At 42.1% G+C, this 15,333-nt stretch overlaps 1 protein-coding gene across 2 annotated transcripts in view; it reads right to left on the reverse strand.

Moving 5' to 3' along the window:
* ARHGEF40 (Rho guanine nucleotide exchange factor 40) overlaps window positions 1–15,333 on the reverse strand; it is a 130,803-nt gene that overhangs the window by 97,717 nt on the left and 17,753 nt on the right. For both annotated transcript variants that reach the window (XM_089687007.1, XM_089687005.1), the window contains exon 2: window positions 3,765–3,962. In XM_089687007.1, coding sequence (XP_089543133.1) covers window positions 3,765–3,962 — 198 coding nt within the window. The remainder of the gene's footprint in view (window positions 1–3,764; window positions 3,963–15,333) is intronic.

Genomic DNA, 15,333 nt, shown 5'->3' on the forward strand with positions numbered 1-15,333 from the left:
ATCTTTTGTGCAGTCCTCTAGTAAAGTGATGGCCTTTCAATATAAATGGATATGGGACCTATTTATATCTAAGATAAATGCTCCACACTTTTATGCAAGCACTCCTCTTTGGTCAAACAAGTTATTGCCTGAACTATATTCCTGACCAGAGACTTTGGATCTCTGAAGGAGTATACCTTCTTTCTCATGTACTATCAAATGGGGTATTAAAACCTTTGAGGTCTTGAAACAAAGAGTTTTCCCTTCCAAATATAATGTTATTCCACTACCTCCAGGTACAGAATGCTTAATGACTTTACTGTTAACTTCCCAGCTCTCTCCTCACTGTCTATATTGGATGTGGTATATGGGGAGAAACCCTGAAAAATTATATCCGCACTATATGAACTCCTCATCACCACAAGGGCCTCTAATTTGGCCTACTCTATTAAATCTCGTAGGGACTTTGATATGGGGCCACTGAGGATGAGGGATGGGAGGAGGTACTAGACTCCTGCAAAAAGGTCTCACCTAAAATATTTGACCGCCTTACCGAGTTCTATATTGTACACAGGGCATATCTTACATCAACACACCTAGCACGGTTTAGAATTGATAGAGATGCTCTTGCCCTAAATGTCATATAACCCCGAGGAAGTTTGTGCATTTGCTCTGGCACTGCCTGCAGGTAAGTGGATATTGGGCCCAGTTGATCCAGTTTCTACATGACTGCATGGAATCCCCTATTTCTCTGGACTCTAAACTCTGCTGCTTGTGAATTGTCCCTGATTCAGATGCTGATAAATATCTGATTACATTCTTACATGAAACTCTGTTTAGTGCCAGGAAATTGGTAGCCTGTCACTGGATGCAGGCGCTTCCTCCTATGCTGGAAGAGTGGATAGCTGACATTAATAACACTCTCCCTCTAAATAAATGATATATATTCATAGAGGTTGCCCTGCTAAATATAATAAAATTTGGGACCGTTGGCTACAATCTGTTGACACGTGTACTTAGATTGTGAAGGTTTGGACTAGCTCTGCACACTGGCTGTACCCTTGATCTCCATTATCATCCACACAGACATACAGTTGCAAGAAAAAGTATGTGAACCCCTTGGGATTACGTGGAGTTTTGCATGAATTGGGCATAAAATGTGCTCTGAACGTCATCTAAGTCACAACAATAGAAGAACACAGTCTGCTGAACATAATACTACACAAACATTAAATGTTGCCATGGTTTAATTGCACATAACATGTAAACATTCACAGTGCAGGGAGGAAAAAGTATGTGAGACCCTAGCTTAATGACTTCTCCCAGAGCTAATTGGAGTCAGGAGTGAGCCAACCTTGACTCCAATCAGTGTGATGATATTGGATGTGTTGCTGACAGCTGTCCTGCCCTTAAACACACACCTGTTTTGGGTTTACTGGTTTCAAGAAGCACTGTCTGATGTGAACCATGCCTTGCAGAAAAGAGCTCTCAGAAGACCTACGATCAAGAATTGTTGACTTGCATGAAGCTGGAAAGGGTTACAAAAGTATCTCCAAAAGCCTAGATGTTCATGTGTCCACGGTAAGACAGACTGTCTACAAATGGAGAAAGTTTAGCACTGTTGCTACTCTCCCTAGGTGTGGTCGTCCTGTAAAAATGACTGCAAGAGCACAGTGCAGAATGCTGCATGTGGTAAAGAAGAATCCCAGAGTGTCAGCTAAAGACCTACAGAAATCTCTGGCACATGCTAACATTTTTGTTGACACATCTACAATAAGGAAAACATTAAATAAGAATGGAGTACATGGGAGGACACCACGGAGGAAGCCATTGCTGTCAAAAAGAAGATTGCAGCACGTTTGAAGTTTGCAAAAGAGCACCTGGATGTTCCACAGCACTACTGGCAAAATATACTGTGGACAGATGAAACCAAGATTGAGTTGTTTGGCTAGAACACACAACACTGTGTGGAGAAAAAAAGGCACAGCACACCAACATCAAAACCTCATCCCCACTGTAAAACATGGCGGAGGGAGCATCATGGTTTGGGGCTGCTTTGCTGCCTCAGGGCCTGGACGGATTGTTGTCATTGATGGGAAAATGAATTCCAGAGTTTATCAAGACATTTTGCAGGAAAACGTACGACCATCTGTCCGCCAACTGAAGCTCCGCAGAGGATGGGTGATGCAACAGGACAATGACCCAAAGCATACGAGTAATTCAACAAAACAATGGCTGCAACAGCACAGAATATGCCTTCTGGAGTGGCCCAGTCAGAGTCCTGACCTCTACCCGAATGAAATGCTGTGGCATGACTTTAAGAGAGAGATTCACACCAGACATCCCAAGAATATTGCTACACTGAAACCGTTTTGTGAAGAGGAGTGGTCCAAAATTACTCCAGATTGTTGTGCAGGTCTGATCTGCAACTACAGGAAACGTTTGGTTGAGGTTATTGCTACCAAAGGAGGGTCAACCAGCTATTAAGTCCAAAGGTTCACATATTTTTTCCTCCCTGCACTGTGAATGTTTACATGTTATGTGCAATTAAACCATGGCAACATTTAATCTTTGTGTAGTATTATGTTCAGCAGACTGTGTTCTTCTATTGTTGTGACTTAGATGACGTTCAGAGCACATTTTATGCCCAATTCATGCAAAACTCCACGTAATCCCAAGGGGTTCACATACTTTTTCTTGCAACTGTATGTATTATCTCACATTCAATGAAACGGGAAGGGCATATCTTTCTTATATGGGGATGTGCTGATTGTTTTCTGCTGCCAGCTATTCAATCTTTTTTGTAGGTTATAATCAATATTGTACTTCTATTGTCATAATAGGGTTGTCCCTTTTTTTCTCTTTTTTTTGTTTAGTTGTATGTAATCATTAATGCTCAACTCTGTACAACTCAATACTTTATACTAAAACATTTTGTCTTCTTGGTAAAAAAAATATGTCTAAGAAAGCAAACGAAAGCTCAAAAACACAAATGAGGTCAGAAGGATACCTGAACAAGTTAAAAAATCTTACTGGATAAACCGATACAACATGACAGCAAACATTTCTCCGGTACTTTAAGCAAACCCCTCAACTCCTAAGTACCTTTCAGCTACCACCATGGGACAGTACTCAGGCCTAGTAGTCAGCGTGCTGTATTGTGGCAGGAAGGGAATGAGCCACAGGTTCACCAACAACTGGAATTACTAGGCTTTTCTTAGGGATTTCACAAAGGTGGGCAGTAGTATAGCCTATGGAAGGCAAGCAGTAGAGCAGCATATCTGTTACCTTGCCCTGAGTGGGCAAGGTATAACCACTGCAATCAAAAGCTTTCTTGTGTCATGCTGATGGAGTTTTCTGGTAATAGCTGATTTCCCAAAAAGTTCACTGGGAGTATTAATCTGCAACTTCAGACCACATTTTTTCCTAGTGAGGAAGAGGTGGAAACTTCCCATTAGGAGTTTCATATTCACTATTTGCCCTAGTAGCCACAAAGTGGGGGAAATTCCAGATTTTGTGGATGACACCGAAACAAGAGGTGGTGGGAAACCTTTCAATGTGGAAACCTGTTCAAGTGACAGGTATCAAAGATGTAATTTCCCCTTTGATTCTGATGGGAGTTCTCATGTCTCAGGGACAGAAAGTAAGGGGAGTTCTTCTTGATGGGGTCACACATAACAATTAAAATAGTCCTCACTTTATCTGAAACATAGAAAAGGTTCCTGAGGGTCTGCTTAAATGGACTGTGTTTTCTAAGAATTACTGTATAGTGAGGTGAGACTTACACATGCCTGATGCTGCACATTTTGCAGAATTCTCTTGGCTGGTATGAGGAATTCAAGGGTATATCTAAGAGGATCCTCACGATAAGTCCTCTCTAGTACAGAGAACACCTGGGTCAGGAGAGTCGGAGCTGTCACTTCAAAGGGAGGGTACAGGGATGACAGGGTGCTCTGTAGGCAATCCTCCACTGACTGAGGGGTCTGAAAAACAAAAGTTTCACTCATCACCCTTTATACAGACACAATATATACATTTTAGGAGATACACATAATGCATAAACGTCCACATTATCAAAGATAGGAACATAAAAGGCTATCCAAATATTTTCTCATAGATTCCTTTGGAAGCAAAACACATTCTAAATCAGTGGTGGGCAACCTTTTTTTTCAACTGAGCCAAATCTCGCCAAAACCATGATTGAAATTTATTTTGAGAGCCACATTTTTAAAACTGAAAATACATCTCCCATATAGTAATTCATCCCCCATAGTAATTCATCCCCCATATAGTAATTCATCCCCCATAGTGTAATTCATCCCCCATAGTGTAATTCATCCCCCATAGTAATTCATCCCCCATAGTAATTCATCCCCCATATAGTAATTCATCCCCCATATAGTAATTCATCCTCCATATAGTAATTCATCCCCCATAGTAATTCATCCCCCATATAGTAATTCATCCCCCATAGCAATTCATCCCCCGTATAGTATTTCATCCCTCGTATAGTATTTCATCCCCCGTATAGTATTTCATCCCCCGTATAGTATTTCATCCCCCATATAGTATTTCATCCCCCATATAGTATTTCATCCCTCATATAGTATTTCATCCCCCATATAGTAATTCATCCCTCATATAGTATTTCATCCCTCATATAGTATTTCATCCCCCCATATAGTATTTCATCCCTCATATAGTATTTCATCCCCCCATATAGTATTTCATCCCTCATATAGTATTTCATCCCTCATATAGTAATTCATCCCTCATATAGTATTTCATCCCCCCATATAGTAATTCATCCCTCATATAGTATTTCATCCCCCCATATAGTATTTCATCCCCCCATATAGTATTTCATCCCTCATATAGTAATTCATCCCTCATATAGTATTTCATCCCCCCATATAGTATTTCATCCCCCCATATAGTATTTCATCCCCCCATATAGTATTTCATCCCTCATATAGTAATTCATCCCTCATATAGTATTTCATCCCTCATATAGTATTTCATCCCTCATATAGTATTTCATCCCCCATATAGTATTTCATCCCCCCATATAGTATTTCATCCCCTCATATAGTATTTCATCCCTCATATAGTATTTCATCCCCCCATATAGTATTTCATCCCTCATACAGTAATTCATCCCTCATATAGTAATTCATCCCCCATATAGTATTTCATCCCTCATATAGTATTTCATCCCCCCATATAGTATTTCATCCCTCATATAGTAATTCATCCCCCCATATAGTATTTCATCCCCCCATATAGTATTTCATCCCCCCATATAGTATTTCATCCCCCCATATAGTATTTCATCCCTCATATAGTAATTCATCCCTGATATAGTAATTCATCCCCCATATAGTATTTCATCCCCCCATATAGTATTTCATCCCTCATAAAGTAATTCATCCCTCATATAGTATTTCATCCCCCACAGTACTATTCCCCCCCCCCCCTTCTAGTAAGCCAAGTCCCCCGTGTCAATTCACTTACCTTTTGCGTTCCTCTCGCTGTCTTCCCGCGCCGTTCGGGTCTTCAGGGCGGACTGTGAGAGGAGCCTAGCTCCCCTCCCCTCACGTTCGGCACGCTGCCCCGCCTACACACATCCTGACAGCCACATCCGCAAGCCGGATTAAAAGGTCCGCGCGGACTTTTGGGGCTGCCAACCGAGAGGAGGTAGGGGAGCGGCCGACCGAGAGGAGGGAGGGGAGCAGGCGCCCGGCACACAGAAGAGCCGCATTAGACTGGGTAAAGAGCCGCATGTGGCTCGCGAGCCGCGGCTTGCCGACCACTGTTCTAAATGATTCAGAAGCTAGCTGCAGGTCCCAGAACTACACCAAGATCTGGAAGCTGCAGATCACGAGACAGTGGTCCCTGTGGTGAAAGTAATTTGCAAACTTCATCCATGTATAAATGAAAATGGAGCTGCTACTTAAGCAGTCACAATTTTTGGCCTCCAGTACATCAAGTCAAATATTGCCCTTAAAGTGTCACTAAACCCACAACAGTAAAATCAGCCTGTATGTGCAGTAAAGCATGCTTGTTCTACTCACTGTAGAATCTAAGGTGTTAATTATACACATTGTGTAAAAAGGTTGTTTGATCCTGTCTTCCCTGATTCTCCCATTTTTTAACTGTCCCCAATCAATCTGCTGATAGTACAGAGCTCTAGGAGTCACTCTGTACATGCTCAGTTTAGTGTGTATTGCTAGAGAGTTTTTTTTTTCTTTGGGAGGGTGCATGTGATCAGCACAGGGCCATTCAGAAATGTCCAGACAGAGGGTCAGGGGTTATGCATCCTCATAGGACAGTCAAAGGAGAATGAAAACTCCTACAAGCTTTAACCAGTGCTCAGCTGGACACTGATAGAAGTCACAAGACTGCTATATACTGCTGATCAAAAAAGGTGTTTAGCAGTTTTTATTTACTAAAACAATTGCATTTCTATGTTGTGTGTACTGTGGGAGACCAGATATGATGAATGCAGGGTCCTGGGTTTAGTAACACTTTAAGAGTATATGTAGACAAAGCCCCTCTACGAAGCACAGCAACATGAAGGAGTCTCTGCAATTTCATATTACTCCTGCAATGCAGCTGAAGGTTGCTAGCAGCTTATCGAATACATTTAATGGCAGTCTTTATTATATATGAAAGACACAGTAAAGCTGACCACACGGATGAATCAGTCAAAATCCAAGCCCTGGGTGGTCCTGCAAACAAGACTCTACTCAACAAACTTCAATTGAAAAATGAAAGCTTCCACATGGAAAACTGTTGGCAGAACAGTGTCTGCATCGTATGAGATGCAGTCATTGTTTTGGTATGCAGGCAGCCGTAGGTGTCGCTGCTTAAATGCAACAGCCAAAAATGGAGGAGCCTGCGGGGTGAATGAGAGAAATCTATGTGTGTATGCTCAGCCTTAAGACGGCCATAGACGGATGGAAATTTGGCCGCTTCAACAGGAACTGTCTGAAAACTTTGATCCATCTATGGGCAGGCTAGATACTGAATACATTCTCTTGCCTGCTCATGTTATAAGGCTAGATTCACATTTGAACGGTTCGTGGTTCCTCCCCATTTCGGTTATCAGGCATACTCAAAACTTTGTGAAAAATGACCGATTTTTTGGTGTTACCATCGGATTACAGAACGAATGATGTTTTCGATTGAAAAATCATTCGGAATTCGACCCATGTATGGCCTGCTTTAAATTGGCCATACATGGGTCAAAATCTGAAATAATTTTCTTTTGAAAATTTTTCTAAGACTTTTCGTTCGAATTTCACACCATTAGTGGGCCACAGCAACAGCCGATTTTCAAGACCATCAAATTCGAGTGATAGGGCATGCTGGAAATTTTTTGAAAAACGTACAACTTTCTAATCAATGGCAGAATCGTGTGGGAAATGTAATCAAAAAAGAAATAAGCATGAGCTGTGACCTGGAAAGTAAAGAAAATTCTTGGCCACGAAAATTATTTTCTGTAGCAACAGAGGTGAAATTAAAGGCTTGGTTGTTCGAATTTCAAAATGGTGGCGCCATCTCATTACCAAACGTACAAAATTTCAGATTTTCTAAAGAAAATGCGTTCAGAATTCGACCCATGTATGGCCCTCATAGTGTGTGTTATGCAGGCCATACATGGGTCGAATTCTGAACGCATTTCCTTTAGAAAATCTGAAATTTTATGCATTGCCCCACTGCACCTGCACAAATTTGAAGCTAGCCTAAAGTTTCTCTTCAGGTAAATAAATCTATTTTACCAAATCCCCTAGACAGAAACAAGCATTTAACTCTTGTAGTGCAGATGTCAGTACAGAACAAACAGGGTTAAGTTTTCGTAAATGTAACTCCCCTCAATCCCCTAAAGGTAGTATTTTTTAGCGAGTAAAACGGTAAGTGGCATTTTAAACATATTTTATTATGCCTTGTGAATGGAAACATGTAATAAGTATATAGTAGGTGTTATTCAAATTTAGCAGCAAAGGTGGAAATATGGTTGAGGCTCCATGCACATTGGGTGTTTTAATAACGCTGGTAACGTTAGCTGTGTAAAGTCACATTAAAAACGTGAGTTTTTCAGCCTTTCTAGTGGTTTGCTGCATTTTGCCGCGTTTTCCACGTTTGCATTTTTTAGCATTTTTTTGACCAAAGAAAATTTTTTTTTGGTTAAAAAAGTCCAAAAGCACTGGTTTGTGGCGTTTTACAGCGTTTTACTACATTTTACTGTGTTTTTCAGCATTTACAGCTAAAAAAACTCCTCTAGAAACATACTAGTTCTGTTTTTTTTACAGTCTAAGTGTGCATGGACACATAGGATAACATGCTGGGGGGTTTAATAGCTGTAGAAATAAACGCCAAAAGCCAAAAGCATCCGCTGTAAAAACATCCAGTGTGCATGAGGACTTATGCACGCCATACATGGTTCGAATTCCAACAATTTTTCATCCGAAAATTGAAACGTCGTTCGTTCTGTAATCCGATGGTGCCACCAATGATTTTGAAAATCGGTATTTTATCATGAGTTTTCCAGCATGCCTGATAAACGAAATGGGGAAGAACCACGAAATTCGGCCAATGCCATTGCCCCACTAATGCAGGCCATAGACGGTTTGTTTATCGGCCGAATTTTTGGCCGATAAACGAAACATCGGTCGTTCTATTGCCACCAATGATTACAAAAATCGTCCGTTCTTTGTAAATTTTCCAGCATGACCGATAAAAGAAATGAGGAGGAACCGCAGAAATGGGCCGATGACATTGCCCCACTAACGGTGCGAATATCGGCCAATTTTTCTTTTGGGCGATAATTCGGCCGATAAACGAACGATCTATGGCCTGCATAACAGCGAAAATCGTCCGATTATTCTTGGGTCCGATTTTCGTACGAAAATCGTTCAGAATTCGAACCATGTATGGCCTGCTTTAGTTTGTTCCCTGCAGAGGTTGTACTAACTTTTTTACTTAAAGCTAGGTTCACATCTATGCAGTTTGCATTTGATCCGTTTCTGCATTGCGTTTTTGCATTTACGTTTTTGACGTGTTTTGCTGCGTTTTGCAGGGGTTTTTTTCTTGTTGTTAGGCAGATTTAAAAAGCAAAATGCATCAAAAATGCGGCAAATACGCACTACACGCTTTTCTGCAGCGTTTCCATTGAAGTCTATAGAACCAAAAACGCATCTTTTGGCGTTCAAAAAAGTCCATGACCCTTTTCAAAAAACGCTCGTGAAAACGCTGAGATGTGAACGTATCCCATAGGAAATCATGTTAAATGTACTGTAGTGCGTTTCTGCAAAATGTAGCGGAAAACGCTTAGGTGTGAACCTGGGGTTAGCAAGTCAACATTTGTCCTGAGGAGCCAGACCTTTTGCACACAGTTGTAAATAGTTGAAGAGTAAATGTAGTAGATTCAGACTGGAGTACAGGCAGAGATTTGTGTATAGAAAGACGTCAGAATAAACTGTAATTGGACCTCCTCAGTGTGCAGGCTGCTGTGTGAGGCTGACTTTTGTATATTTAGAGAAAGCTGCCTTGGGATCAAATTCTGCTTGCTTGTAGCACTGGCGTCTAGGTCCTCCTACCCGGCCCAGCTGTTTCCTGTTTCTATCTTGGCCATAAAACCCCTAGCTTTTGTCCAAGTTTCAGTGAACTACTGAACGGGACTGAAGCGGACTTTACAGAAACACTTTTGGATGGAGAATTAACCAGCGGCAGTCAAATCTCTCACCACAGACCATAGCATGTGAAAAGTTTCCGCTTTCAGCTACGCGGACCTTAGTCGCTACTATTTATTTCCAACTGCTTTTCCAGTCAATGGCAGCGGACAAGTCAGAAAATGATTCAACATATTTGTATTTCATGTGGAATGTTCTAAAATGTGCTAACATTCTGTCTGGGTTTGAACTGCTTAGCATAGACTAAAGCTGGTTGTACACGTTGAAAGAAAACAAAAACCAACAGATTGCTCCAACCACACATACAAGATAGATAGAGGAATCCCCCCCCCCTTGTCAGGCTGGCGCTCCTGGCTCCTTTCCCTACCGAGTGCACCCATAGCATGCCACCTGCTATGGGGGCACTCGTGCGGACCGTTACCTACTTCTATAGACACAGACAGCACAGTTCGGTCTCGGGCCCTGCCTAGGGTTGCCACCTCATCTCTTTAAAACCGAACACATTAATTACAAAGGCTCTGTGGCTGACTAAGGTGGTAAATAAACGTATCTAGTGCCTTATCTGCATTAAATTAGCCCCAGAACCTGTGTAATTCATATGTGTTCAGTTTTAAACGGATGAGGTAGCGACTCTACCCCTGCTGCCTCAACAAAGCTTGTGAGACCAGAAAGTGAGGGCAGAGGTGCAGACGGGATCGAATGAGGTAAGTATAGAGGGGTGAAGGGGGATACTACTACCTAAAATTTTTTACTTTAACATGAGGAATGCATTAAGGTAAAACATGTTTAGGCTTTATAACAACTTTAAGGCTTGGTTCACATCTGTGCGGGTGGTGCCGCTGAGGATCCGCACGAAAATTCATGCAGCCGCACCACCCGCACAGAGGAATGCAGACCCGCGAGTGGGTGTCATTAGTTCTAATGGCACGCCACCCGCACTGGAAAACACAACTGTACTGGGAACCGAGGTTCCCGTGCGGACTGCGTTTTCTAAAGGAGTGCGCAAACTTGTTCCCTGCGTGCCACAGGGCACAGGACTCCATTCAAATGAATGAGCTCTCGTGCCCGCATAAAACACGGCCAACACGGCTGCATATATGTGAACCAGGGCTAAGTGTGGTTATATCTACCCAATATACACTAAAAGTGTTAGCAATGAATTACAAAATATAGCAGGCTAGTGCAATGGGAATGGCATGACGTGGTTATGTTATACAAGCATTTTAGATGCAAACTTAATGGAGTTTAAATCCCATTGTATGTACACTATATTGCCAAAAGTATTGGGACGCCTGCCTTTACACGCACATGAACTTTAATGGCATCCCAGTCTTAGTCCGTAGGGTTCTATATTGAGTTGGCCCACCCTTTGCAGCTGTAACAGCTTCAACTCTTCTGGGAAGGTTGTCCACAAGGTTTAGGAGTGTGTCTATGGGAATGTTTGACCTTTCTTCCAGAAGGGCATTTGTGAGGTCAGGCACTGATGTCGGACGAGAAGGCCTGGCTCACAGTCTCCACTCTAATTCACCCCAAATGTGTTCTATCGGATTGAGGTCAGGACTCTGTGCAGGCTAGTCAAGTTCCTCCACCCCAAACTCACTCCTCCATGTCTTTATGGACCTTGCTTTGTACACTGGTGCGCAGTCACGTAGGAATAGGAATGGGCCATCCCCAAACTGTTCCCACAAAGTTGGGAGCATGAAATTGTCCAAAATGTCTTGGTATGCTGACACCTTAAGAGTTCCCTTCACTGGAACTAAGGGGCCAAGCCCAACCCCTGAAAAACAACCCCACACCATAATCCCCCCTCCGCCAAACTTTACACTTGGCACAGTGCAATCAGGCAAGTTCCGTTCTCCTGGAAACTGCCAAACCCAGACACATCCATCAGATTGCCAGACAGAGAAGCATGATTCGTCATTTTAGAGAACATGTCTCCACTGATGTAAGGCTTGGATGCAGCTGCTCTGCCATGGAATTCCATGAAGCTCTCTAAGCACTGTTATGCTAATTTAAAGACCACACGAACTGTGGAAGTCTTTAGCTATTGACTCTGCAGACAGTTGGCGACTTCTGCACCCTGTGCACTTCAGCATGTACTGACTCCGCTCTGTCATTTTACGTGACCTACCACTTCGTGGCTGAGCTGCTGCTGTCCCCAGTTGCTTCCACTTTATTATAATACCACTAACAGTTGACCGTGCAATATTTAGTTGCTAGGAAATTTTACAGATGGACTTATTGCACAGGTGGCAACCTATCACAGTACCACATTCGAATTCATCAAGCTCTTGAGAGCATCCCATTCTTTCACAAATGTTTGTAGAAGCAGTCTGGATGCCTAGGTGCTTGATTTTATACACCTGTGGCCATGGAGGTGATTGGAACACCTGAATCCAATGATTTGGAGGGATGTCCCAATACTCTTGGCAATATACTATATGTATATATCCATTCAATACCTATTCAATATGCAGGTAGTGTCCTGGCCAAGACTTGAGCTAAGGACCCCAATGCTTAACACTAAGCCACTGTGCCACCCCATGGAAGCCTATAGAGAATGTTATTCTAATTGGTCTTGCTCGAGAAATACGGTAGCTTACAATGTAATATACCTATAGCAGCAATGCAAACACAATCTTGAAATCCAATTAGGCAGAAGCTGATTTGTTTGTTGTTACAGTTACCCCTGGTTCACATTTGAATGGACTCCCGTGCCCCAGGACACACAGGGAAGAAGTCCCTGCACTTCGTCTGAAAATGCAGCCCGCACGGGAACCTTGGTTCCCAGTACGGTTGCGATTTCCAGTGTGGGCGGTGTGCCATTAGAATTAATGGCACCCACCTGAGGGTCCGCATTCTTCTATGTGGGTGGTGCGGCTGCATGGATTTTTGTGCGGATCCGCAGTGGCACCACCCGTACATATGTGAACCTAGCCGTAAGCATGCAAAGACAGAGAGAATGCACTATCTACAAGAAACGTGTGTCTTGGCTGGACAAAAAGTCAAGGTCTTGACATTGCTAACCAGCATGCTAACCACTAAACCACATTTATTTTCCAGCTAGAGTTGGCCTCACAAAACTGAGAAAGCAGCAACTCATCAACCAGGCCAAAGGACTCTGGAGAACTTCAGAAGCTTAATTTTTATTTTCTGCTAAATTGACAAAAAAGGCTGAAAAGTTTGAATAAAAAACATGTTTTACTTTGTTTCTGTTATAAAAGTTTGCAAATAAATAATTGTTCTTCATAAATTTAGGCCAAGATGTATTCTGCTACATGTCTTTGGTGAAAGTAACCCAAATTAGGATGTATTATTTAGTTTGTAGGAAAGTTATAGAGTTCACAAACTATAGGATATATCTGAAAATTGATCAATCCTGAAGTACTGACGGCCAATCAAATTTCTTAAGGTCCAAGAATGTCAGAACAGTAAGATATCCCCTGTGTTACACTTATTACTAAGCATGCATAAAAAAGTCTGATGCTAGATCCACTAAAAAAGTTGATTTTGAAAAATATAGAAACAAAATAGAAAAAGGACATACAGGTGAAACTCGAAAAATTAGAATATCGTGCAAAAGTTAATTTATTTCAGTAATGCAACTTAAAAGGTGAAACTAATATATGAGATAGACTCATTACAAGCAAAGCAAGACAGTTCAAGCCGTGATTAGTCATAATTGTGATGATTATGGTTTGCAGCTCATGAAAACCCCAAATCCACAATCTCAGAAAATTAGAATATTGTGAAAAGGTGCAATATTCTAGGCTCAAAGTGTTGCACTCTAATCAGCTAATTAAGCCATAACACCTGCAAAGGGTTCCTGAGCCTTTAAATGGTCTCTCAGTCTGGTTCAGTAGGAATCACAATCATGGGAAAGACTGCTGACCTGACAGTTGTGCAGAAAACCATCACTGACACCCTCCATAAGGAGGGAAAGCCTCAAAAGGTAATTGCAAAAGAAGTTGGATGTTCCCAAAGTGCTGTATCAAAGCACATTAATAGAAAGTTATGTGGAAGGGAAAAGTGTGGATGGAAAAGGTGCATAAGCATCAAGGATGACTGCAGTCTGGAGAGGATTGTCAGGAAAAGGCCATTCAAAAGTGTTGGGGATTTTCACAAGGAGTGGACTGAGGCTGGAGTCAGCGCATCAAGAGCCACCACACACAGACGGATCCTGGACATGGGCTTCAAATGTTGTATTCCTCTTGTCAAGCCGCTCCTGAACAACAAACAATGTCAGAAGCGTCTTACCTGGACTAAAGAAAAACAGACCTGGTCTGTTGCTCAGTGGTCCAAAGTCCTCTTTTCTGATGAGAGCAACTTTTGCATCTCATTTGGAAACCAAGGACCCAGAGTATGGAGGAAGAATGGAGAGGCACACACTGCAAGATGCTTGAAGTCCAGTGTGAAGTTTCCACAGTCTGTGTTTATTTGGGGAGCCATGTCATCTGCTGGTGTTGGTCCACTGTGCTTCATTAAGTCCAGGGTCAACGCAGCCGTCTATCAGAAGATTTTGGAGCACTCCATGCTTCCTTCCACAGACGAGCTTTATGGGGATGCTGACTTAATTTTCCAGCAGGACTTGGCACCTGCCCACACTGCCAAAAGCACCAAAACCTGGTTCAATTAACGTGGGATTACTGTGCTTGATTGGCCAGCAAACTCGCCTGACCTGAACCCCATAGAGAATCTATGGGGCATTGCCAAGAGAAAGATGAGAGACACGAGACCAAACAATGCAGAAGAGCTGAAGCCGCTATTGAAGCATCCTGGTCTTCCATAACACCTCAGCAGTGCCACAGGCTGATAGCTTCCATGCCACACCACATTGAGGCAGTAATTGCTGCAAAAGGGGCCCAAACCAAGTACTGAGTACATATGCATGCTTATACTTTTCAGAGGTCCGATATTGTTCTATGTACAATCCTTGTTTTATTGATTGCATATAATATTCTAATTTTATGAGATTGTGGATTTGGGGTTATCATGAGCTGTAAGCCATAATCATCACAATTATGACAAATCACGGCTTAAACTATCTTGCTTTGCATGTAATGAGTCTATCTCATATATTAGTTTCACCTTTTAAGTTGCATTACTGAAATAAATGAACTTTTACATGATATTCTAATTTTTCGAGTTTCACCTGTATACTATATCAGATATGTCTTACCTGAACCTATATGTCTGTTTTGCTTGACAACCACACAGAAACTACCTTGGTAGAGTTCTGCTTTAGGAATGAGAAACACAAAGCAGTGTACCTTGTACTTGCCATTTTTCTAAGTATTCAGCATGTATGTATGTATGTCTGTCTGTCTGTGTGTGTCCTTTCTCAGCCATAACACCAGCTGCAAATCATTAAATGTATGAGATCACTTCTTCCTGTAGAGAGAGAGAGACAGACGGAGAAAGAGAGAGACAGACAGAGAGCGAGACAGAGAAAGACCGAGACAGATCACTTCTTCCTGTAGAGAGAGAGACAGAGGGAGAAAGAGAGAGAGAGAGACAGAGACAGGAGATCACTTCTTCCTGTAGAGAGAGAGATAGTGGGAGAAAGAGAGAGACAGAGACAGGAGATCACTTCTTCCTGTAGAGAGAGAGACAGTGGGAGAAAGAAAGACATAGAGAGAGAGAGAGAGAGAGAGAGAGA

The sequence above is a fragment of the Staurois parvus genome, unplaced genomic scaffold (genome assembly GCF_062004578.1).
Source record: "Staurois parvus isolate SC_StPar_1 unplaced genomic scaffold, SC_StPar_1.0 ptg000415l, whole genome shotgun sequence".
In the NCBI taxonomy this organism is placed as follows: Eukaryota; Metazoa; Chordata; class Amphibia; order Anura; family Ranidae; genus Staurois; species Staurois parvus.